The sequence below is a fragment of the Diplotaxodon limnothrissa genome, linkage group LG7 (assembly GCF_057381915.1).
Source record: "Diplotaxodon limnothrissa isolate DT_005_m linkage group LG7, D_limnothrissa_male_GT1.1, whole genome shotgun sequence".
Lineage (NCBI taxonomy): Eukaryota > Metazoa > Chordata > Actinopteri > Cichliformes > Cichlidae > Diplotaxodon > Diplotaxodon limnothrissa.
Genome location: NC_140602.1, coordinates 1,538,136 through 1,562,371, shown reverse-complemented (window position 1 = coordinate 1,562,371; position 24,236 = coordinate 1,538,136). Strand labels below are relative to the sequence as shown.

The following is a 24,236-nucleotide window of genomic DNA, read 5'->3' as shown; positions in this document are numbered from 1 at the left end:
CTGATTTATTCCCTCAGGGGGGACATGGAGCATTTCCAGTCTGTTGGGTAAAAAACAAAAGTGTTTGCACCTTCTGTTTTAGACGAGTTCACTCTCAGGATGTGTTCTCCAGTATTTCCTTTGTGCGAGTTAATATAGGTGCGTGATGACTAATGTGCTCAAGCCTGCGTGTAACGGCTCCCGTATTAAACACATATATCATAATATTGTCACAACTTTGACAGTAGCACTGAAATAAAATGAAGCCAAATGAGGGAAAAAAGGAAGAAAATGTAACGAAACATAAAATGTTTCAAAATAAAAAAGACGAACGAAAAGCAAACTTTTTATTCTAAATCATCACAGATACAAATATGAAACAAAACAATGGAAATAACAAAAACAGACTGACAGGATTTCAGATGAGCAAAAAAACCAACGTATGGCTCAACATGGCGATGAACGCCGCCGCTTTTACACAACAAGATGGCAGGTGAGCGTGTGAATGAGCCGGTCTTCCCAGAGGTTTCTGCTCATCGTGTGTGTGTGTGTGCGTCTCAGTTCATCAGTAACTCCATCTGCACCAGTCTCGCGTTGGTGTCCCCGGCCATGTTATAGGGAATCATGCCAGCGAAGGTGATCAAGGCTCTGGCCTGACCGCGCAGTTGCTGTTCAGAGAAGAGATGGCGTGTTAACATAACGCATCAGTGAGACAGAATATTTAACAACCAGCGAGCTGGGCATAGACTAGCCGGCTCGACACAACCTAAAATCCTTCTGTAGACACCAGCTGCAGTCAGCAAGCTTCTGGGTCACCAGGCTTTCTATGTCTGATGTAAGTAGAAGTGAAAAGGTAGAATCCAGAGGAGCGACGGAGACGTACTGACAAGGGACGAACGAGAAACTCTGCCAAAAATGTCACATGAATATATTCAGTTTGCCACTAAATGTGCTCGTATCAGCTCAAATATTTAAAGTAAACGGATCTTTGTATAAAAACAGAATGCGTTAGGTTCAGATCTACCTATAAACACACGTCTTTAGTGCTGTGCTCATTCCCTCACCGTGTCTCTGTCCTCCATGGTCCTCTGTGGCCGTCCCGGTGTGCCGGCTGGCGCCCCCTTCAGGCGTTTGTACTGCGTGTAGAGGATGTTCATGGTGGCCAACAGCACCTCGGACAGGTTGTGACGCACCTGGAGGAACAAAACGACATTTAAATAAAGAGAAAGCAGAGAAGTGGAGCCCATATAAAGACTGAGTATCGGTTTTGTGTCTGGTGTCCAGAACCGAGTCGACACCTCATCGCTGAAGTTCCTGAAAGCCGCCACTCTCTCCTCCACGCTGTCCTGACTGAGCGGAAGAAGCTTTAAGCGCTCCATCACCTGACAGAGAGAGGCAGCGTTAATGTGACGAGGCCGCGTGCGTCTCCCTTCATGTCTGTTTGTTCATTTTCAGAGTTGCACTCACATCATACGCTCTGTCGACGTGCCCCGCGTGGTACTCGTCGAAGAACGTCATCAGGTCTAAGAGCAGGTAGAAGGTACTATCGACCGACTTGTCTCCTGCTACGCCCTGAGAGCGATACCTGCAGAGGGAAAATAAAAGGTTACGGAGGTGCGTGTGTAGATTTTGACCAGCGCACGGCGTGTCCGTGTCCTTACCTCTCGGCGATGGCCACGGCGGTGTTTTTTAGCCTCTCCTTGTTGGACTGAGGCGCGCTGACCTGGGCGATGACGGGACTCAGGAGCCGATTCATCAGCTCCAGCACCTTGTCTGAGTTCTACGCAGAGACACACGTAAAGTGAACGAATCCCAAAGCGACAGCTCTGCAGAGATACTGCGCAGTGCACGGTCTGCTCACCTTGGCCAGCTCGTACAGTTTGACCGCCTCCTCAAACAGACCTTTGTTCTCGGCCTCCAAAGCCACTTTACTGATGATAGCTCTGGTGTCCCCAGCAAACTTATCTATGACTCCGGGCTAGACAGGAGAGGATGGGAGACGGGCGTGAGGCTGAGAGAGGTGCAGTCCTGACAGTAACAATGTGCCTTCTGTTCTATTGTGTTACTCAAACAAAATAAAACCCGTCCTTAAAGTCTGACTGTCCATCAAAATAAGTCGATGCATATTTTTAAGTAAGCCGTTAATACAGAAGCTGCACATCTAACGATGCGCCGTGACGCATTTAACATTGTCAGTCGTGAGTGGGACGACCCGTGACAGCAGAACCGAGTGCTGCTGAACGGGGCGTGTTGAGACATGCGGGACTCGTGCCAAAGGACCCCCCCAGGGACAGGGAAGACAAATTCAAAGCAAGACGAGGAAGACATGGGTAGACAGTAGGTGAGGGAGGCAGGTTATAGAAATAACCATCGACCAGATGACAGTGAGCCGAGACATCGGAGACGTGTCCATCGTCCTACCTTCCTACTGCCGTCCTTCTCCAATCTGCCCAAAAGCATGTCGAACTAAAAGAGGACAAAGTACAAATCACCACATGACAATAAATACATGAATGCAACATCGTCAAAGTTCACATGTAAACTTGTTTTCCAGGAGAGATCAGTTATTAAAACCAGACAGAGCAACACATTGTTCTGAATCTAAAATTCACTCCATGCTCCTCACACCTGTTTTTATTACAAACATTTGTCAAACGTTGCTTTAACATATACCTATTTTTCATATTCTTTAAGTATTTTTTAAACAGATGAGCTGTTTCAGAGCCAATCCTATTTAACGAGGACAACACTGGGAATCATGCAGGTCTCATCTGCCCCGCGGGAAGCACAGTGAACCAGCTCTGCTCTTCTAAGATGTTCAACATCAGCTCATCTGTCACCAGCGCAAAGCTTCTGTGCTAACGTTCGACCACAGAGTAAGACGGGCCGCCCACCTCTCGACTCTCAATGACAAGTTCGCTGACACAGCGCATGAACATGTTCTCGCCCTGGTTGTCTTTTTCATTGCTGCAAAAAAGAAGAAACATGAATTTAAACTTGGAGCTGTACAACATATCGTGTGTGTGGTGCAGGGCGAGAAATGTGTTTACCGCAGGAAGTAGAAATACTGCAGCGCTTCTCGTGGATCCGTGGACTCAAACTTGCGAGTGTAGAGCATGAGCAGGCGGATAAAATTGAGCCGACGCACCATGGGAGGGTCACCGGGCTCCTGGCTCACTGCGGGGACGATGTGATCAGTGAGATCGACAGGAAATAGAATATGCATGTGCATTACCCTACAAAATAAAGGTGATACTCACGTAGCTGAGCGCTTTGACCGGTGGACTTCAGCAGCAGCCGTAGCTCATACAGGACCAACGCCACGTGCACGGCGTGACTCCTGAGTCGCTCCACTCGAAACAGGAAAGCCACCGCCGCCTCAAACTGAGCCGTCAGGAACAACACCTGGAAATACAGGAAGGGCTGCTGGCTCGCAGAAAAATGGGACTCGCCTGCAGAGAAGAGGCGGAATAAAGACGGCAGGTGGGAAAATCAAGTGTCTGTGACCAAAACCTGCAAACAAGTTCAGGAGGAAACGGGTCGCGCTGCTCACATCCACATGAACATAGTAAACGAGCGTTTCCGATCACTCTGCGGAGATGGATGGAAGTCACCTGTGTGGGTGTTTCACCGTCTCAGACAGAAACTCTGCGCTTCACAGAGCTGTGCACATGGCCACGTCCGGCTTTTTTAAACATGGGAGGAGAAATTTAAAGACGTTTTTTGAGTGCAGGTACTTAGTCATCAAGTTTACTTTTTAATTATAATTCCTAATCCTCTTGTTGGCTGAAAGTTTGAGGAGGAGAGCAGGGTGGACCATGTCAGCCATTTTACAGCCTTATCGCAGACTCCCAGCGTTTTAGTTCAAAACGGGAGAGCGAGGGAGAGAGGAGGCGAGAGAGGGGGGAGATGAAGGGAATAAAAAGGACAAAGGGGGAGAGATAGGAGTGTGGGTGTGAGAGGGGGGAGAGGGGGAGGGCGCTGCAAACAAGAAAAGAGAAAGAAGAAATGCACAGCAAAGAATGTGAAAGGACAAAAATCAGTGGGACGGCGATAATAGAGGACGGGGCTGCAGGAAAGCAGACGAGCCCGGCACCGTGTGAGAGAAATGAAGACGGGTTTTGGGCTTCGTGTCCTGCTGTGAAGCAAGATGGAGGACAACGAGGAACGCTGTGCCAGACAACCGAGGGAGGCGAGCGGCAGCGAGAGAGAAAGCAGAACGAGGCTCCGGGCTGTGCTTCCCACCGAGCAGCGAGGGCGGGAAAATGGGAGATGGACAGAGAGAGGGAGAGTAAGAGAGAGCTCCGAGTCTTATCTGAACAGAGCAGGATCAGCCTGGAGAAGGCAACACCCAAGGGAGAAAGCTGTGCTTTTGTCCGTCTGTGGGAGGGAAGGCCTCCTCGCGCCCTTGCACTTGTGTCCCGGACATGTTGAAGTCTTACTTTAAATCGATTCTGGATGAAGAATCAAAGCGTGTCTGCTGGTGCCTGTTCACAGGCGTGAGCAGCTGACCCACAGCTCTCTTTAAGGCTGCTCTCAGCTTTCTGGTGTGCAGCTCCGTGCTCAACACCACGCATGCCCCAAAAAGTGCCCCGAGTCTCTCGCTGTAATATTAATTATGGTGAGACATAAACTCGGCCCAGTTTGTTTCGGGCACTCTTAACGGCGTTTGACCCATTTTCATCTCCCTGCTTTAAGCTGAGGAGCTTTGCTGACGGTGTTTGATGAAGCCTGTGGAGATGTGGTGGTAGGTGTTGGTTAATTTGATGCAGGTAGCTGTAGCGCTTCCAAAGCAGGAAAGTCTCATCATCATGAGCACAAAGATGAACGACTGCTGCTATTTCCACATTTCCAGGTTACAGAAAAGAAATCAATTCACAAACAGACTCGTGAACTTTTGTTCCTGCCGACTATGACGAAGCTCTGAGTCACACTTGGCTCGTCGTCCATGGCAACAGCTGCTGAGGCTTATGGGGAGGGTAGTACTTCGAGCTGTTGGTACAGCAAAGAGAAGCGAGAATATTCATGTGCAGGAAACAGTTGAAATATTCATCGAGCGATTAGTTACACAGGAAAATGAATCACTTCTCTTTAACGATCACCGATGTTACTGATGAAAACTTCACATGTTTAGCATTTAACATCTATATGATGTTTTAAAGATTGTGAATCTGACATCATGTAAGAACACAACGAGACGCTGACAACAATAATCACCTGATGAAGCAAATCCTGAAGCGTGCTGTGATTCGTCACCAGCACACACACATTACAGGTTGTGCACCTCGACTCTGTGCACAGAGGTGCTCGCACCATCGCTAATACGTCTGTTTGAACATTTTAACGGCTTAAACCAAACCAGCACTCAAGGAAACTCATTTTGATGTAGTTAAAAAGGTTTTAACGGACTCAAATTTAACTTAAGATTTTGTTTCTCAGACGACTCGCTCCTTACGAGGGACCGGTCGTCCGTGTGCACGCCGTCACCCTGCGTTCTACGTGTCCGCACAAACATGGATGCAGTCTCACAACAGCACGAGAGGCAAAGAGCAAACAGTAACCCAAATAAAATCTGCATCCCGGGAGGTGCAAACAGCTCGGCCGTGCAAGCCTGTGCTTGTTCCTCTGTGCTCGGGCAAAGAGATAATGGAAAAAGAGGAAGGTGGAGAGGCAATGTGATGCACCGCAATTCTCAGGAAACTCAAGTTCATATATTTGTAGTTATTTCGAGAGCTGAAGGAGAATTTCAGTCCCCTACCATAGTCTTCCAGCAGCTGTTTCTGTAGCTGTGGCAGGGTGAGTCTGTCCTGAGGAGAGCTGCTGCCGTCATCATCGAAACACACCTGGTTCAGCTGTGGGGACACAACGCGACGCACATTACGCAAGGGAGCAGCACAGCCCCGAGATATCAAACTGGGACGATGATCTCTAACCGACCAGGATCAGGAAATCGTGCCTTTAACCCAAAAACAGCAAACCAGGGGAACGGTACCTTAAGCCAGAGGTAGTCCTCAGTCTTGTCTGCTATCTCGCCGTGGTTGTCATTGATGTCGCATTTCCCAATCATGCAGTAGACAGCTCTCTTGTATGGATCGGCACAGTTTCTCAGCACTCTGCGGTAGTGCAAGCGAAGCTTGTTCTCTGAAGTCGGGGAAAGTCTAAAGAGGAAAACCAGATAAAACGGGAAGCGCGATAAGACCGGTTTGACCTTCAGGACTTCTCTGTGTGCAGAGGATGAGAATGAGCTGAGCGGAGCTCACCGTCTGTCAGGACTGTTCATGTACTCCTGAAACCAGGTCTTGAAATCTCCCAGCTGATGTTGCATTCTGTTCACCACCTGCATGGCTGCATGCAGGTCGCCACAGCGCAGGCAGTAGTAGATCACAGCCCACACCGGGTGGCCTTCTATCTCGCCGTCCTGTTGTGCAAATTGAACAGAGTGGTCGTATTATTTATTTATTTTGCAGCCACTGCTTAATTCTTCAGACGGTCGGAGCTTCGCACTGCAGATGTGACCTGTCAGCCAAACAGACTCATCAAGAATCAGTGAAGCAACGGTGGGAAATTAAACCGTTTGCACCTACCAGTCGCTGGCTTTTAGAGCACAGGTGTGCATGACCAACTGCATGAATGCCAAAGAAAAGATAAACTCTTAAATATAAATGACATTTCTGATCAGCCCATCAGATTATTCTGATTAGGTACTCATGCACCAAGCCTGGGTCACCCTGCACAGACAGTATTACTGCAACAGTGAGGAAAGCAAATGAGTGTGGTAAAGGTTATTCAGGTAACGACTGGAGTGGAAATAATAAAAATGCAATCCAATGCAATTTTTAAAAAAGTGATGAGGCCTGTAGGAAAGTTAAATAAAGCTGCGTGTTGCAGGCTTTCTTTATTAGCCAAACATTTAAACAGTGTATACACGTGTGGTACCTGCATGCCAGGCAGAGGCCCTGGTAGCTTGATGTTGAGGAAGCTGCGCACTAGTTGGTATGTTCCAGGCACCCCTCCTAGTTGGGCCTGATGGAGGTTCCCAAAGACAGTCACCATGGTGTAGTTTTTATAACTGGGAAAGACAGAATTCATATTTATGGTTCATCCATCCATCCATCCATTCACTTCCGCTTATCCTTCTCAGGGTCGCGGGGGGCGCTGGAGCCTCTCCCAGCTGTCATAGGGCGAGAGGCGGGGTACACCCTGGACAGGTCGCCAGTCTGTCGCAGGGCTAACACACAATATTTATGGTTCATTCTAGCTTAATTTCAGCAAACTGTAGATCCATGCATGTATCCACAAAAACAGGACCGGCTACCTGTTCTCAAGGAAAGCAAGTGCCTGGCGCACAAAGGCCATTTGCATTTCAACACTAGTGCGACTCTTCAGAGTGTCTTTGGCTGGAACCAACAACACGTCTGTCATCTGCTTCACCATCAGCCACAACTCTGACACGTTCTGGAGGAACGAGAGAGAAAGAAAGGTGCGTTCATACCGAGTAATCTGTTACATCTGTCAGTAACAAGTAACTTCAGGCTGATACATCAGTGAGAGATCAGCGTTCCTACCTTGTCGTCCAGGCTTTCTGCTACTGAAGCACATAAATCTCCCAGATTAGGCTGAATGTGACCGTTCACTATCTTCTCATTGAAAATGTAGATCTGACGGAGAACAAAACGGAGGCAGGTCCACAAACTGTTAAATGCTCGTTTTATAAGGAAATGTCAAAACTTTCATATAAACTTAGCCTCCGGTTAAAAATGAACCTTTTTTTACGACCACCGAGTGAAATGGTTCACAATAAAAAACAGCACGAAAAGTATCAAAATGTTGACGAGGTCGTCAAAGAGGATCACGAAAATCAGACAAACGACGCCGCACGCAATGTGTCGACACATGGTCGAAGTAATAAAATGTGGTGCAGCGAGTGGAAGCGACAGAAGGTCATCCTGGATGATGCTGGGTGGAGCGCTGGGGCGGGGACACGCGCCCCCTCTGCAGAACAATTAATCCATATGTTTGATCTGCAGCTTCCAGGCTTTGCTGTAACCCTGTTTCAACCAAACCATCGGCCGACAGCTTCATGTCTTTAACAGAACACAGCTAGAGATGATTATTATTATTATTGCTACCAAGCTCTGCGGCGCTGTTTGTATTAAAACACACTCTGCTGATGTCCTCCTTTTCCCCTTCATTAGATCCCAGTATGTAATCAATACACGTTTATTCTTCTTCTATGCATTTATTACATAAGAAAAAGCAATAAATAACAGGCATTATTAGGCATTAGCACAACACATTTTAGTGCCACTAAAAATGTATTTCCCTTATAGTAACATTTGCATTCAGATTTTGCAGCGTTAACCTGATATAAAAATGCTTCAGTAACAATAACCTGCTGTGCAAAATGCCACAATATGAATGCACTGAAAGGTAATTTGCATAAAACAGGAATGTTGATGTGCTGTGTGCATTTACCTGAAATTTTCACACCAAAATAATTAGACTATCGGGGACCCACCTGGCGTCCGTAGGCCACCTCCACGCTGTCCAGCGCACTTCTTCCCGGAGCGGTCACCTCACTCACAAAGCTGGGCTGTAATGGACCGCAGGTCAGGTGGTAAGCAAAGACAGAAGTAGATCAGTCGCGTGCTGCTGAAACGTTTGTGTCTAAACAGGAGAACTTTTGCTGCTCATTACTTTGCATGTTGAGAGTCTGAGACAGGAGGACGTCCTGTCCCGACTGATTACTGCCCGCCTGCTCGACACACGCTGGGACACAATCCCACACAATAAGATCAAAGTCTTGTTTTTGTTTCTTGCTCAGGGTGATGATAAAAATAGTGTTTCTGAGTCTGAGATGAAAACGCTAGCTTGTTTGTTTTAGTTGAGCAGGTAGACAGGTAGTGTGTGGCGTCACAGCCCTGACATGCTCTTTGAAGCAGACATATTCAGTCCAAGAAGTTTAACTGTGTTACAAAAATGATGCTATCTGTAAGACCTAATGAAGCGGGAACGATGCGGCACTTGACAGTTCTGATCTCCACACAGCAATGTTTCCTTCATACTCAAACGAGGTCACGATTAATAAATCCACCGTGTTGTTGACACACCTGCACGTTAACTGAGACACAACCTCTGAATTTATTGTTCATAACTACAAATGACAGATTCATGAACGCATTAAAAATGACACAAACATGGACCGACTCGCTGCTGCAAAATTCATTTACAATGTGCAGGTGCCACCATGAGCACCTATACGGCTCCCTGTCCCGTACCTCCACGTCTTGACTGAAGTCCAGAGCGTCTTCTCCTGCTCCCAGCAGCGTGTGCAGCACTCTCTGCTTCACCTGCTCCCACTGAACCAGCATCGACTCCCGATGGTACTCTTCAGCCAGCAGGAACGTCTGAACAAACGGCGATGGGAAGCAAGCCTCCAGTCATATTCGAGCGTGCAGAAAAACACAGTTCACTGGGGTCAAGCTGTGTTACAGATGCTAAACAGGGGATTGTCCTTAACATGGTCATCTCTGCCCCAAGCACCAGCTACTCAAACCCTCCCGTTTGTGAGTGGTAGCAAATCACAAATAAGTTGGCTTAAAGTCAAGATGACCTTAAAGTTGAAGGAGCTAAAACAATGCATTTGCCAGGCAGGATGAGTGGAGGGGTCTGCACTGAGCTCCATCATACAAAAAATAAGAAGCGCTAGAAACGAGCAAAATAATTTGTCCTTGTAGTACAAGTACGTTAATCCACATCCACGAGGTAAGACGAACATCGCACACACTAAACTGGATTTAACAGCAGACCCCTGTGAAGACGAGTCCACCAGGACTCGGTGGCGTCTATTTTAACCCTCCACAGAGACTTCAAAGTGAGATAATGGGAACTCGAGATAATTGAATCTCCAGCTTAGGGAGATGCAAATCTAGACTAAAGCCACCATTTACTGGGTTAACTTGGTCAAAGCTTTAAACAATTTAAAAACGGCATTAAGTCTAAAAAGATATTAAAATTGTATTTAAATCGTAAGTATAAACGTTCCTGGTCAGCGACACATCGCAGTAATTTAACAATTTAAAAAAGCAGTTTCATGTTATACATGTATTACGTTCTGTTATCGGGGCTTTTTCCTGCCCAAATACCTTTTTGGTTTTAGAAGCACACAGCATGCAGCAGCTCCAGTGGTTACTGTAACATGCCTGCCTGCCCTGCTTTTCATGTTGATGTCAAAACTAAAGCTACGAGATAAAAATCTGCAGGAACATCTAACACCCACGTTCTTTTTAATCTTCAGTGCATTTGTTTTTCCCCACCCTTGCACATAAGTCCCTTTCCTCTCTCGGGGAGCGGAGACAGATAATGGGAACGGCAGCTAATTAAACGCGGGGCCTATTAGCTCTGCACATCAGGGAAGCCATTTCAGAACCATTCCCCAAAGGTTCACACCAGAAGGACTTTTAGATCACAGCGAGCAGAAATGACTAAAAATGTCGTTTTTAAGTGTTCGGTATTGTGATGTGCTGATGCTACGAGACAGTGAAACGAATGCTTTTGTAAACCTCGGTATATGACAAACAAACACACACTGTCTGTGACTGTTGGGACTAATTATGTCATCTTCTTTTTTAATCATCTAAAGAATAAAAAGTATAATCGCACTCGGACGTGCGCCCTGCAGGCCTGCGTTACTCTAACAGTGCCTGTGAACTAGTTTCCTACACTGCAGGACTAAAGACTGCGAGGCCACGAGACTCTGGACAGATACCGACCCTGCGGCGAGACTCCTCGATGGCGGACAGGAGGGCGTTGTCCCTCTCGTTCTTCAGGAAGCCCTGCAGACACACAGACAGATGTGGGGAGAAGAGGAGTCACGGTGATGAACACACTGTGCATCATGTTCCTGTTGGCTTTGGCTTACATTAACACGTTTGTCAATGCAAAGGTGCACTTCTATCATGTGCAGGTAAGTACTGCCGCTAACCTTGAGTTATTCTGCTTTTTTAGGTTTATATAACTGCAAGTCATGCAGCCCTGCCATAATAGCTTCTTAGACTGGAGGAAGGTTGTTCCCTTTGTCAGATAACAGAATAATCATTTACTGGTGACATTGTCTGACTTTAAATCTGAAGCAAGCAGGATAATTCAGCCTCAAACCCCCAAAAGCAAGCAGTTGATCAGAGACAGCTAGTTTCCAAAGCCAAGGACGGTTTATTCAGCTCTTAAGAAGCTGAATTCGCTCCGGTCCTCTCATGTGCGTCTATGTCCAAATGCTTAGCTCAGTCCAATTTCTACCTCTTCCTTTTACAAGCTCACACACACATCACCTCTGCCTGACGCTAAATGGGCAATTTGCATGAACACCTTTCTGAAGAACTGTCAATAACAAAATACCATCAAGTAACTCACAACTAAGGTACAGCAGGCTTACCACAGGTTACCGATCCGAACGTGCTGATTTTTGCTGACCACTCTGTGGGTGAGCCTTTTTACCAGTGAGAATAAAAACAGACACATAAAATGTTCAGAAGGTTTATTACAAAGAAAAAATGAGCCCTATATAATCGTATAGTTGTACTTCCTGTAATACTGCAGCCTTCTTGGACACGCACACAGAACTTTATCTCTTTTGGCTTTTTCACGGTGTGGCGTTGGTTCTGCGATGAGCCCACCGACAGTTTAGCAGACTGACGTCTACGTGCTGCTGCCGTTTACCGTCACCAGGGGGCAGTGTCCCACGCAACCCGCGCAGACACGAGAGAAGTTATAACAGAAAGAGCAGAGAAATGTTCGCTGCTCTTTTCATGCCGATGTTTGAAAATATTTTCTTTACGCTTTTTCACACTTCTCCCGTTTATGTACGACCTCACTTTTCAACCAATCACAGTTGAACCTGTGTGTGATTTGCGGCCTGTCCGCAAAGCATGTCTGCGTGGGTTGTAGCACAGGCAAACACCTACACGCACCAACAGAACGTGCTACTATAAATCCATGTAGGTGCACTCTTAGATAAAGCAAGAAATTTGAAAACATTGAAATATTCATTTTCACTATTTAGCTCCGTAGATTTATGACAGTATTTCAACTCTGTTGGCTCTTTGGGTCTAAACATTAGGAAAATGTCTTTTCAAGAGTAAGTTACAGCTTAGCTATGCATGATGAAAATGTGCAGAACGCTAAATTTGACTATGAATAGCACAACCTGCCACCACAGACATGTCAGTAACTGATTATCAGTATTTGTATTTCTCCATGTTAATCATTTCTGGGCTTGCAAACACTAAACATCTGACACTACATGTGGAGCAGTATTGATATCTTTTGGGTTTTATTTCGCTTCAGGCACTCTACAGTCTGTCAAACAACATCTTTATAACTAGCATATTTTCCATCTTGGAAACAGCTGAAACTACTTATATTGTGACATCTTCAAAGCTGCAGAAGAAGAGTTCCCGTCACAAAAGATGATGTCAAGATCCAAAAAAAGTCTATGCAGAGGTCGGTCAGAAAATAGGACAGAAACGTTTCCTGCTGCAGTCGCTGCAGGTGTTTGAGTTTACGTGGAAAATAACCAGTGGCTAATCTGGTTTTGTGCTACAGTTGACTTTTAGAGACGTTGTCGTGTTAAACCGTAATGGATCGCGTCTCCTCTAAAACGGGTCAGTACCGCGTCACTGAGTTTAAGCCACAGCATTCATTCAGGTCAGTGTAAAGTGACAGAGAAAGACATCATTTACTTCCTCGTATTACTGTGTGAAAATCTAATTATCTATGACAGATTATCCACTGCAAATTAAAGACTTGAAAAACTGGTGTTTGCACGGCTGACAGCCAAGTTAAAGGTAAACTTAGTGAACTTACATGCAACACCATTACTCTGGTAATTAAGAAAGAAAAGAAGCGACTCCAACGTAGCCCGTTTATAGCAGCAGCTCATCCCTGCTACCCTTAGCTTCCCTTTCCTGCTCTGTCCCTCTCTCGTTTTTTCCCCGTCTCACTTTCCCAGGAGAGGCTGACAATAGGTCTATATTTAACCACTCAAACCAAAGAAGAGCTCAGGTCAACACTCGCAGGAGAGCTGCACTGGAAAAATGAAGAGAACAGAATGAAACGTTCACAGATCAGGGGCTGATTGCGATGACTCCAAGTGTTCTTGTAAATTGGAGAAAAGGCGATGAGACTGACGATCCTTACAGAAACAGGCAGGGGGCGGGGCTTAAAGCATCAAACTACGGCGGTACATTGGGCACCGAGGGGGAACTGCCTCGTCATTTTTCCTTCAGCAGGTGGCAAACATTTGTGACTGATGTCATTATCAGTGCTGCCAACCACTGGCCTATACATTACTTTTTGTGCCAAGTGTAAATTGATGAGTTAGCCAAAAGCTGAGGCCAACAATCCCATTTATCTGACATGCAAATGATTTCTGTCTTTTTGGCTTTGGTTGATAAATCACTAAATCAAATATGAATATTACAGCAGTTAGATATCTGATAAAAAGGACTGCTGGTAGCTGGATACACTGTTTCCCTCTTCACCACAGGGGGTAGCCAGTTTCACGTAACTGCTCCTTAAAATGTTTGAAGCTTCATCGCAGGCAGGCACAGCATCGCTGTCGCATATAACCTCCTTATAATTTTGATCAGCACTACACAGTCCGAAGATCTGGCACGTTGTTCAGGCCCAGACACCGGCGTTTCGCGCTGACTAATCGCTGCCAATGTTTTAATTCCTCCTCGTATTTGTTCCCAAACTGTAAAAATAACCATGAAATAGAGAAACGCATTTAAAAAAGCAACGCTGAAGCGTTTAGAAGTAAGAAAGATGAAAAAACACATTTTAATAAATGTGCTTATCACACTCGATGATGCACTGAGCACTGGGGTATCGGCGTATCAAAGATGCACGTTTCTTTTGCCCCACCCCTGTATTGTGTATCCTCAGAGATCTGCAACCTGCTGTGAACACCCACAGCCTGCTGGCCAGACAGCCCAGAAGCTTCTACAGGAAGAGGAGCACTGCCACCGAAAATTATTTGATCATGGTTGATAAATCAGGAAATACTGATGGGGGTGGGAAGAAAGGTAAAGGCGAGGACAAGTCGGCCTTCAAATATAAATACAAATGATCCAAGTTCCATTCTTTGTCTCCAAATTCATCGACAGTATGGAGATAATGTGAAAGCTCGGTGCACATTTGACTCTAAAAATATTATTTTCTATACGCCAAAATGAAACATGACTAAATTTTAGCATACAGTATAAATGTGATATTTAAAAAGGTTTCTCTTCAAACTTGTACGCATGCTAAATCTCTGTGCTGGCATACAGGCCCCCGTCTCCACTGCTAATGACAGTCACGCCATCTACGCATAAAGGTAATCTTATTTTATACTCATTCAAATCAGAACATCTGAATTTTCACCCTTTTGAGCCAGCTTCATGCTTATGACACTATACGAAAAATATTAAGATACCGAGCCGACGCAGAAACGTGTGATTTCCAGGAATCTAGAGGTTACAGAAGGGCACGTTCAACGAGCTGACGGGGAAAAGCCTCACTGTGGAAGTCATTATGAACCAAAGCAAAAACATTTACCATGACAGAATGAACCGACCACTGCCTGCCTGAGTGTGTGTGTGTGTGTGTGTGTGTGTGTGTGTGTGTGTGTGTGTGTGTGTGTGTGTGTGTGTGAGAGAGAGAGAAACCCCACCCTTTCACTCTTTCACTTCCTGTGTGGTGAAATAGAAATAAAGAAAATGAATAACATACATTTATAACATGTAAGTATAAATGATCAGAGTGCCTCACATTCACAAATGACTCAATCATCTCCATCATCATGTATGTCCGCACACACTGTAGCACAGCAGAGAAGACATGACAAAAAGTAAGACGCACAAAGCACATACCCATCAGTGAGTACATGTATATGTGTGTGTATCCATGTATGTATATGCAATACTCACTCATGAGGAGAGCCTTTCTGCCTGTCTGGCAGACAGACGAGAGGGCAGGATGAGACAAGGAAAAGTAAAAAACTGGTTTTCAGTTCTTTGTCTGCGCCTAGGTACGTGGGCTCTGACAGCCCAGGACATTTGCATCGTCTCTTCGCCTCTCCATCCCACCGTGTCACTGTGCCAGGGCAGCAGCAGCGGCCGCCATGCTGGGGCGTGTTCCCTGTGCCCCGTCGAGCCGGCATGGCGGTCCGCTCGCAGCCTTTTCCCCGTTCAAAGCAGGCCAGTGACTCTGGTGCGTGAGCCGGAGAATCGAGTGAAAGTGCCACATCAAGACTCGCTGGAGGTTGTTTTATTGTCGGAGGGCTGTACCAACTGAGCGCTCAGACACAGGGGGAACCCGCGAGAAAGAACTATGGATTCATATAGAATATCAGTTCCTGCCATCAGCTGGCACCCCCCCAAACAGCCATTCTCCATCCTCTGTCTCTCTCTCCATCTCTCACTTCGTCCTAGCATCTCTGACGGCCCTCCCTCAGTTCCACTCATTTTCTTCTTTTTTTATCCATCTATGCATCCTTCTTTTCTTCCCTCCTTCTCTCCTCCCTCCTTCAGCTCAATGCAATTATAGTAATGGATTTTTTCCCCCTCGGTTGATGGCTTCCGACATCCTGTCTCGAAATGAGGCTAATCATGCTCTTAAGGGTCATGTTTAGTTAATGAAGGGTTTGGGAGGCACATGGGGAGAAAGGGGATGGGTTGGTGGGTGCGTGGGGGGTATTCCTATATGCAGTCTGTCTATTATAGTGCACACGTGCACACACAAACAGCTTCAGGCATGTTAATCCATGCACTTCCGGAAGTTTTGTGCACATAGTCTCTCTCTCACACACACACACACACACGCACACACACGACTGGATTCATGTGTGCAGGCAAGCAGACAGGGATGCACGCAACCACGTGCAGACAAATCTATGCTACACATTCATTCATAAATACACGGTTCAGACACCGTATACAGCAGCGATCGATAGCGCCTGACACACAGGCATGCAATCTCAGCACACGAGGCTTGTGCACGAGAGACACACACATCGTGTGAAGCTATGTCAGGAGCGTTCGTGTATCTCAGCAGATGCTCTGGGCTTAGCCAACTGCGTCCGCTGAACGCATGCCATCACTGCTGAGGGATGTGTGTGTGTTTAAGGGCTGGGGAGGGCAGAAGAACAGGAGAGGAAGAGAAAGGATGTAAATGGGAGAAGGATAAAAAGCAGAAAAATGTGAAAATATGCAATTTAAGAGAGAAAGGGAAAAAATGAAAGCAGAGAAGCACGTAGAAAGAGTGCGATGTACGAAAAAGGAGAAAGAGAGCATTGGCAGAGAAAGATGGAACAGTGAAAAGTGAGACAAGGACAGGGAGACGGAAAAATATTGAAGCCGGTCGCCATTTTTCTACCCGCTCTGCTCTCTGCCTTTCACTTCTACAGTTTCATTTTTCTGCTCTTTTCATGTGATCTCTTCTCTTTCTCTGCTTTGCTTTGATTTTGAATCCTTTCCTGTTAATCCTTTGTAAGCACTGATGGGAACACAGGAAACAAAAACATGTAAGCAGACTGCACTCTGATAAAGACCCTAAACATGAGATGTAAATATATTCACGTTTGGAACAGACTCAGCCTCATCTAACCAACCACATAATCTTACTAAATATGAAGTTGTCCATAGTATGTGCAATCTAAAAACATGCTAATTCCTGCTAGCAGCTCCGACGTCCACGAAGCCCAAAATCTAAGACGAGCTATACGGCCACAACCTATAGGAGCGCTTCAGCATATATACAGGCGCATCATTCACACACCACTGCCCTCTACATGCACGCGTGTGTGAGCCGCAGAGGCATGTACCAGCTCACTCATGCGCAAACACACACATTTACACACACACACTCATAAAAACACAGCACATTTTCCATTTCCTTTGTGTCCCGTCTATCCTGGAGAACTGCAGCCTCTACTGCCTCGCACCCCTTAAACCAAATTAAACCCAATCTGACGCACTGAGGTCGGGTTGGTTGAGGAGCGAGGATGCACAGATGGATGATGCACGAGGCACACGTTAGAGGTCCTCGGTTACATTTGGATACATTCTTTGATTTCAGGGTTGCCATGGGTGCACATGCATGTGTGAGTCAGCAACGGTAACGAGGAAAATGTAAAGCGTAGATTTAAATTGAAAGTTAAACTGATGATGAAAAGTTGGCTGATGAATAAAATCATTGACAGACTGCAGATGAAACACAACAATATGTGATTGTAAAAACGGAGACTCTGTCCATGTGCAGCGATAATATCTGGGGTGTTAGTTAAATATAGACAGGCTACATCCTTTGTGTGGTTATAGGAATGCATCTGTACGAACAATAACTTCTGCAAATAGTCTGCTGTGAGACTGTGACAAAGAAAAAGTCTAATATAAAGTGTATCGTGACAGGAAAGGAAGCAACAAGATCAAAGTTTTAGTAACAGTAAACTAAAGCTAAACTTCACTCCTAATTAATCAAAGCTAATTAAAAAATAACAAAAATGTGCACTGATTTCGGGGATGCTTCCATTTGAGTAACTCCATCACGTACAAACACAGGTGGTGCTGAAATGTGTGTTTGACCTTAAAGAAGAACATTTGGGTGTGAGATTGAACTGAGCAGCGCGAGAACGTGACAGAGGTCCTGAAAGTGGCGATGACAAACGCATATGTTAGCATTTACACACAAAAGGCTTGAGTCTCCAACGATGATGACTGAAGAGCGAACGCGGCCCTAAAGAAAGTGTTCTTGTCACTGTAACAGTGACGAGAAAACGTGTTGTAAGTACTGCAAATATAAACTACTACAGTCTTTCAGAGTTTTATTAAATATTTAATAAGAATACTCCTGTTACTGCACCAGCTGTGTAATTATAGAATAAACCATTTATTTCTTTTCAGTAGACATTATTTCCACCTTTCTTTCCAAAGTAACTAAGATTTGAGCGACTACATCAGTGCATTTGAGCGTAAATTGCAGGTCAAATGTAGAGTCTGTGTGTTAAGAATACTCTGGAAAGGCTGTTTGCTTTCAGCTGTTCAACAAAGTGCATCAAACAGCTTCTTGGTGATGCCTTCTTCATTATCATCGTCATCATGATCAAATAACCTCTCTGCTCCTTTGTGTATACTTGATGATATAAAGTGGCTGAGACTGCCATCAGTTAAATGGAGGGGAAAAAAAGCTGAGCTCAGTTTCTCTTTTCAATGGTTCAAATTTAAACTACATTTCTTCATTGTTTCCTTATTCTGGCTGAAATTCTGCTTCATTTTTGGCACACTGTCATGGAGCCAAACACGCCCAGTTAAATGAGGTTCACAATTAGTCACAATTTGCAATTAAATTCAAACTGTGTGTATGTGACGTTATGATCTTCATTAAAAGAGAATTTCCCATGGGGGAGCAGACAGTTTTCTAAATGACTACTCACCTTGGTCTGCCTAGATTAGCTTAAACTGTTGTAAAGCAACTAAAAAGGCTAAAACATGAATCTTTTTGATGCTGCTAAAGACTAGATTTACCTTTAGTTTGGGGGACGGTAGAGTAGAGCATCACAACGTTACGATTTAAGACCAAAGTAAACAACTATTTTTGGCAAAGGCTCACTGCGCCACTAAACAGAGGCTTAATGGAGATGGTGAAGACTTTGTTTAAGCTCCATTATGCAGTTAGCCTGGCTGTCCAGAAATCATCCTATATTGTGCTTATAGATTACACATATATATGAAAGACTACTGTGTGCAGTCTATGCATCCAACAATCTGACATCTGGAGTCCAATCCTGACTCAACAAGCTGATCTACGGAGCCGATCTTTTCAATTCTCTGCTGTTCTGGGTTTACCTCACAATGCCTCAGCAGCAGAGCTCCAGAGGAGGAATACAGCTTATTAGTTTAACACTGGTATCAGATAACTACTTGGCATCAGCAGATACCCACAGCAGCATCAGTATCATATGAAAAACTGTACAGTGCACTCCATTAATTTTCCATTTTTGATCATAATTATTTATACTGAATATGCTCAGCGCAGGGCCCATTAGGTAAATGCCAATACAACACTACTATCTCAGCTGACTTTCCATTTATCTGACCAATTCCTGTAATGTGGCTGTTTAAACTGAGCAGCTGTTTGTCTGAAACAGCTGTGGAAAATTTCTCCTGAAATAAAACGTAATGCAATGTCATCTTCTAGACCCAGAAGAGCAATCGCAGGGAGGCAGAGTGCTCGTGTGTGTGTGCGTGTGTGTGTGTGCGTGTGTGTGTGTGCGTGTGTGTGTGTGTGTGTGTGTGTGTGTGTGCGCGCGTTCACCCTCACACTGCCAGAAGCTAAGTGCTTTTCCAGTCAGTGAGTGAAACCCACCCTGGCCAGGATACATCTGGCCGACCAATAAGAATAAAGAAGATTTCAATGAAACAGAGAAGAGGCTGGACTGCAACAGTGGAAGAAAAAAAACCACAGAGATAAGAAAGGAGGGTGATAGAGTGGTGACACATGTATGTGGAAACCTGATGGAGAGAACAGATACAGTGGAGAGAAATAAGTAACCAATACAGGAGGATTAAGCAGGGTGGGAATAAGGGACGGAGAGAGCACTCAGGGAGCAAAAAGTCTGGTACTCAACATTAAAAGAATACTGGGCAACTTTGATATTGCACTTTCAGACTTCTAACAGAACCTTTGTTTTACATTTAAACCTTCTGTCTCCAATACCGTCAAAACAGTTCAAGATTCACGTGTACCACAGGAGCAAATGCAGCTTTGAGCCTCCAGCCTAAAACAAAGGACAGAAGCGCACGATAAGCTCACTTTGTTCCACCTCCCTGCATCACAGTTTCTCCATAACTTGCATAATCTTCAGATCTAACCAACTTCTACTAGAGCAGCATGGCCTCTGGCAATCCATCAGACGTCTTCACGCTCAAACCTGCCAAACTACAAGACAGTTTCACACACACATAACACAACTACCTCCTCACGCCTGACTAAATGCGACAACATGCCAACCATGTATCCATCACAAATGCTATTAATTCTGTTCAGCTCTACAATCGTGTACACGCACTCAGTCACAGCACAACCTCCAGAGCCACATCTATACATTATGTGACATGCACTGCTTTTACATGGGTGAAAGCTTTTTTAATTCAGTGCAACTCCACAGATGTAGTTTAGTGTGACTGATGATACATGTCATCATATAGTAAAGTACAGTCTAATGAATGTGCAGAAAGAAAATATGATCAAAACTCAAAGTTAAAGAGAATAAACAGCACAATGTGACCTTGAAACCAATGAGATTTTCCATGAAAGTCATTTTTCTTGACTGTCCACAAAAACAGAGCCTGTGGGTCACACAGCAAACCCAATTTTCCACTGGAATAATTAACTCATTGGCTTTGTGTACTTATTTCTGTTATCTCTTAAATCTTTGTTCTGTTCAGCCTCCAGTTATAAATTTCAACATTTTCAGCCTTTAACTAACAAACTTCACACTTGCTCAGTTTTTATCAGGCTTATCTTGTCAGTGGGGACAAAATGCAGACTTATTATCTACAGTTAATTACTTTCAGACCTTACCCACAAAACAAATTTAATCCTCACTTCTAAATGCAGTGAAATATGCACATGCTTATTAAAAGACTAGGTACTAGTTTCTTACCATCTGTCAATGGAATATTTCTTATTTCACTCCACAAAATACCTCTCAGTGCTCTCAGTAGTAAGCGAGTCTTCCTCTAGTGAACCAGTTCATTTAGGTTAAAAACACTGCATTAGCAGCTAGCTAGCAGCTAGTTTATGGTACCTGTACGTAGGGCTGCTCGATTATGGCAAAAATGATAATCACAACTATTTTCACTGAAATTGAGATCTCGATTATTTGACAATATTTATTTAACAATAACAATGTGTTGAATAATGACTTTAAGGATTGTCATAAAATAATATAAAACAGTGCAAATACTGATAACAGTGCAAATGTTTGCAGTATAAGAAATAAATGAAAAATGTAAACATCTGTGTTTAGTGAGCTTTGCAGTGTTGCTCTGTGGTGCAGCTACACTGTAGCAAAGTTTACACACTGTGTCTACTTGATCCACGTCTGACTGAACCCATAATGTTTCCACACCACTCAAGTTTTTTTTACCTCTTTTCAACCAACGGCAGTCACTCTCCTCTCCAAATAACTTCTGCTCAGCTTTCCGAGCTTCCCTCGGGTCCTCTTAATCAGCGGTCCCCAACCCCCGGGCCTCGGACCGGTACCGGTGCGTGAGTCGTTTGGTACCGGGCCGCGAGAGTTGAGGCTCAGGTGTGAAATGTCTGGTTTTCAGGGTTTTTATCGGTTTTCAGCGTTATTTTGTTATCGTTTTTATTGTTTACTCGGTTTTCCTGGGTCTTTTCACGTGTGTTATGAATAAATCTTCTTTTTTTTTTTTCGGTACCAGTACTAGTTTTATTTTGTTGTATTTATCCGCGACACCTTAAAGGTCGGTCCATGAAAATATTGTCGGGCATAAACCGGTCAGTGGCGCAAAAAAGGTTGGAGAGCGCTGCTCTTAATTGTTGTGACACGTGTTCGAAATGCAGAGAGGTGCGCTCGATTTGCCACACGGAGCAGCGCGAGAGTAAAGCACGAGGGAGGGGCTAATAATCGGCTCAGTCATTTTTAATGATCGTTGAAAGCCCAGATCGTAATCGAGATTACAATTCGATTAATTGAGCAGCCCTACCTGTATGTCCGTGTCTTTGACTGGCTCCAGGGGCTCAAACGTGGTGGCAGCGCTGAGACTTTCTAGTCTCTGAGAAATGTGGAAGATGTCTAAACCTCTGGAACCAAGGAGGATGGACCTGAGGTGAAACAGAAAGGTGATGAAGAACTGACTGACAAATAACTGTAGTTGCTCCACGTGACCACTAGAGGTCGCAGAACGCTTTACCACCGTTACAGAAACCACTGATGTGAACTGTTACGCATCAGATCAGGTGTCATCACATACATCACAGAGAGAATTTCAATCTAATATCAATGCAGTTTTAAAACTAATACATTAAATCCTTTAAATATCACTCAAGCTTATTGATTAAGGAATATCTTCTTTAAATCTTTAAAACCAAACATATAGTTTAGAAATGAGTGTGTCTATCATAGAGATTAATGGGAAACAAATGAAAAATGATTTTATACTTTACATTTTATTTACATGAGAATATATTGCAGTAGATTATACTAAATCTGTCTGTTATACTAAGTCTGTTATTGTGAAACGTGTATTATTATTAGTAGGATTCTTACCACTATATATAAAAAGGAACTCTTCCCAGGCTCTTTTTTTCATGTTGATCTTTAAAAATTAGACCTGATGCCTTGTGTGACTGTTTACCACCAATTTAGTTCCCTAATAGCCCGTCCCTTTCTTTACTGGTATTGGGATCTAATTACTTTATTTATACAACTTTGTACACATAGATAACCATTCATTTGTTATCAATTACCATTTTTGCCAGTAGCAGTAATATTATGATTAACAGTGGGACATTTTCTGCCTATCTGCACATACTGATGTTCATATTTCATACCGTTCTTGGTTGTATCTTGTTATTTTATAGTTCAGCTTTATTTTGTTGTTTGCTGGTTTACTCTGTGACTACTAAGTGTTTTTGTTTCCACTCTTATAGTACTGTGCAATAACAGAAACCACAAGAATTTCCCTCAGGAAAAATAATAAAGTTCTATCTTATATTTCTTACGCTTTTACGTCTGCAGCATCTTGGGAGGTGCGGGTCAGGGTGCGGGATCGAAGCCTCTCCCCCGCCTGCTGGATCTCCTGAAGGTTCCTTTCGACGTGAGGAAGTTCAGACACTGCTTCGGTCTCAGCAGCCAGCTGCTCTGCCTGCTGCAGGAGCTCCCCAAATCCCTCTGTATCCATGCTGCTATAGAGAAACAAATGAAGATATTTACATGTAACATCATCAGAGGTGAGATGACTAGTGTACAGTGGTTTGGGGAGCTATAATTTTAGGGTGCTCACATCCTTTTGGGGGGAAAAAGGTATAATTGGCCTGGACAATTTTGCATAAATATGTTGCTGTTATTTTAGAAACCTAATCAACATTGTACCTCACCGACTAAAGGTTTTGTATGTATTATTTGTTGTTCATTTTCAATCCTTAGAAGAAGGGACTGGGTTAAAATGTACTGCAGTTCCTCAACTGCGTGGATGGAGATTTACACAAATTCAGAAGTAAACGTAAAGTGAGCACGTAAACGTTTCAGACGTAATATAGCTGAGAACTGCCACAACAACAACAAAACACGTTTAGGACTAGGCCTAGTCGATAACATACAAACTGTGAATAACATAAACACCCATGTATATAAGGACATACAGCTGTGAGCTTTCGGACAGTTGACAGCAACACCTGGAGCGCGCGCATGGAGCGCTGTGGTGTTAGCTTAGTTGCTATAAACTCGATTTAGGAACAGCAACAAAAATGTACAGTTTCAAATGAAACTTAATTCCGGCTGCTGTGAAGTGGCGTGATGTGAATCACGATAAAAACATGTTTGAATTCATTTTATTTTATTGTAGTGCTGTCCTTTTGGCTAAGCTTCGTTAGCATGCTAACATGTAGCTACAAGTCAGAATGAATTACACGGTGCAACGTTAGCTAGCATGCTAAGCTGCTATTATTCTTACATATGCTCAGTGTTGCGTTAACTCAAAAAGTTCATTTTGATGACGCGGCTGGAAGCAACTACACTTCATACCTGTTGTGTGAGGTGGGAGAAAATACGGTCCTGTTTATACTCCACGCGTGAATGTATTTACAGTTATCTTCTGTTACTCCGTTTCTTCAGCACGCAAGTACATTATTTGCCCCGACCGGCACTTCTGGAGTCGATCGTGATTGGACAATCCCGCATCCCTCCCGGAAGTTCTTCTTCTTCTCTAGTTTCAAATATTAACGAAGCATATCGTCACCTACTGTCATAATTTATTATCATCATTATTATTATTATTATTATTATTGTTATTATACATACAACATCTCCCACCCCATGCAGCAGACTGTGACAGCACTGAGCAGCTCCTTCAGTGGGAGACTGCGGCACCCACGGTGTGGGATGGAGAGATTTCGCAGGTCTTTCCTCCCCACTGCTGTCAGACTCCATAATAAAGACTTTAACTGATCAAGCACACACATCCATACAT

The 24,236-nt window shown here is 44.3% G+C and overlaps 1 protein-coding gene across 1 annotated transcript; it reads right to left on the bottom strand.

Moving 5' to 3' along the window:
* Window positions 1-346: 346 nt before the first annotated feature.
* nup93 (nucleoporin 93) lies at window positions 347-23,901 on the bottom strand. The gene is made up of 22 exons (XM_085357175.1): window positions 23,792-23,901; window positions 22,771-22,953; window positions 21,753-21,870; window positions 10,752-10,814; window positions 9,258-9,386; window positions 8,498-8,572; window positions 7,545-7,637; window positions 7,295-7,434; window positions 6,916-7,048; window positions 6,240-6,397; window positions 5,972-6,137; window positions 5,738-5,831; window positions 3,240-3,431; window positions 3,030-3,156; window positions 2,874-2,946; window positions 2,401-2,445; window positions 1,841-1,957; window positions 1,641-1,759; window positions 1,447-1,564; window positions 1,278-1,361; window positions 1,044-1,172; window positions 347-647 (listed from the first exon to the last, which is right to left on the bottom strand). Exons 2-22 carry the CDS (start codon window positions 22,947-22,949, stop codon window positions 537-539), a joined length of 2,463 nt encoding a protein of 820 aa, XP_085213301.1. The 5' UTR covers window positions 22,950-22,953; window positions 23,792-23,901; the 3' UTR covers window positions 347-536.
* Window positions 23,902-24,236: the final 335 nt, after the last annotated feature.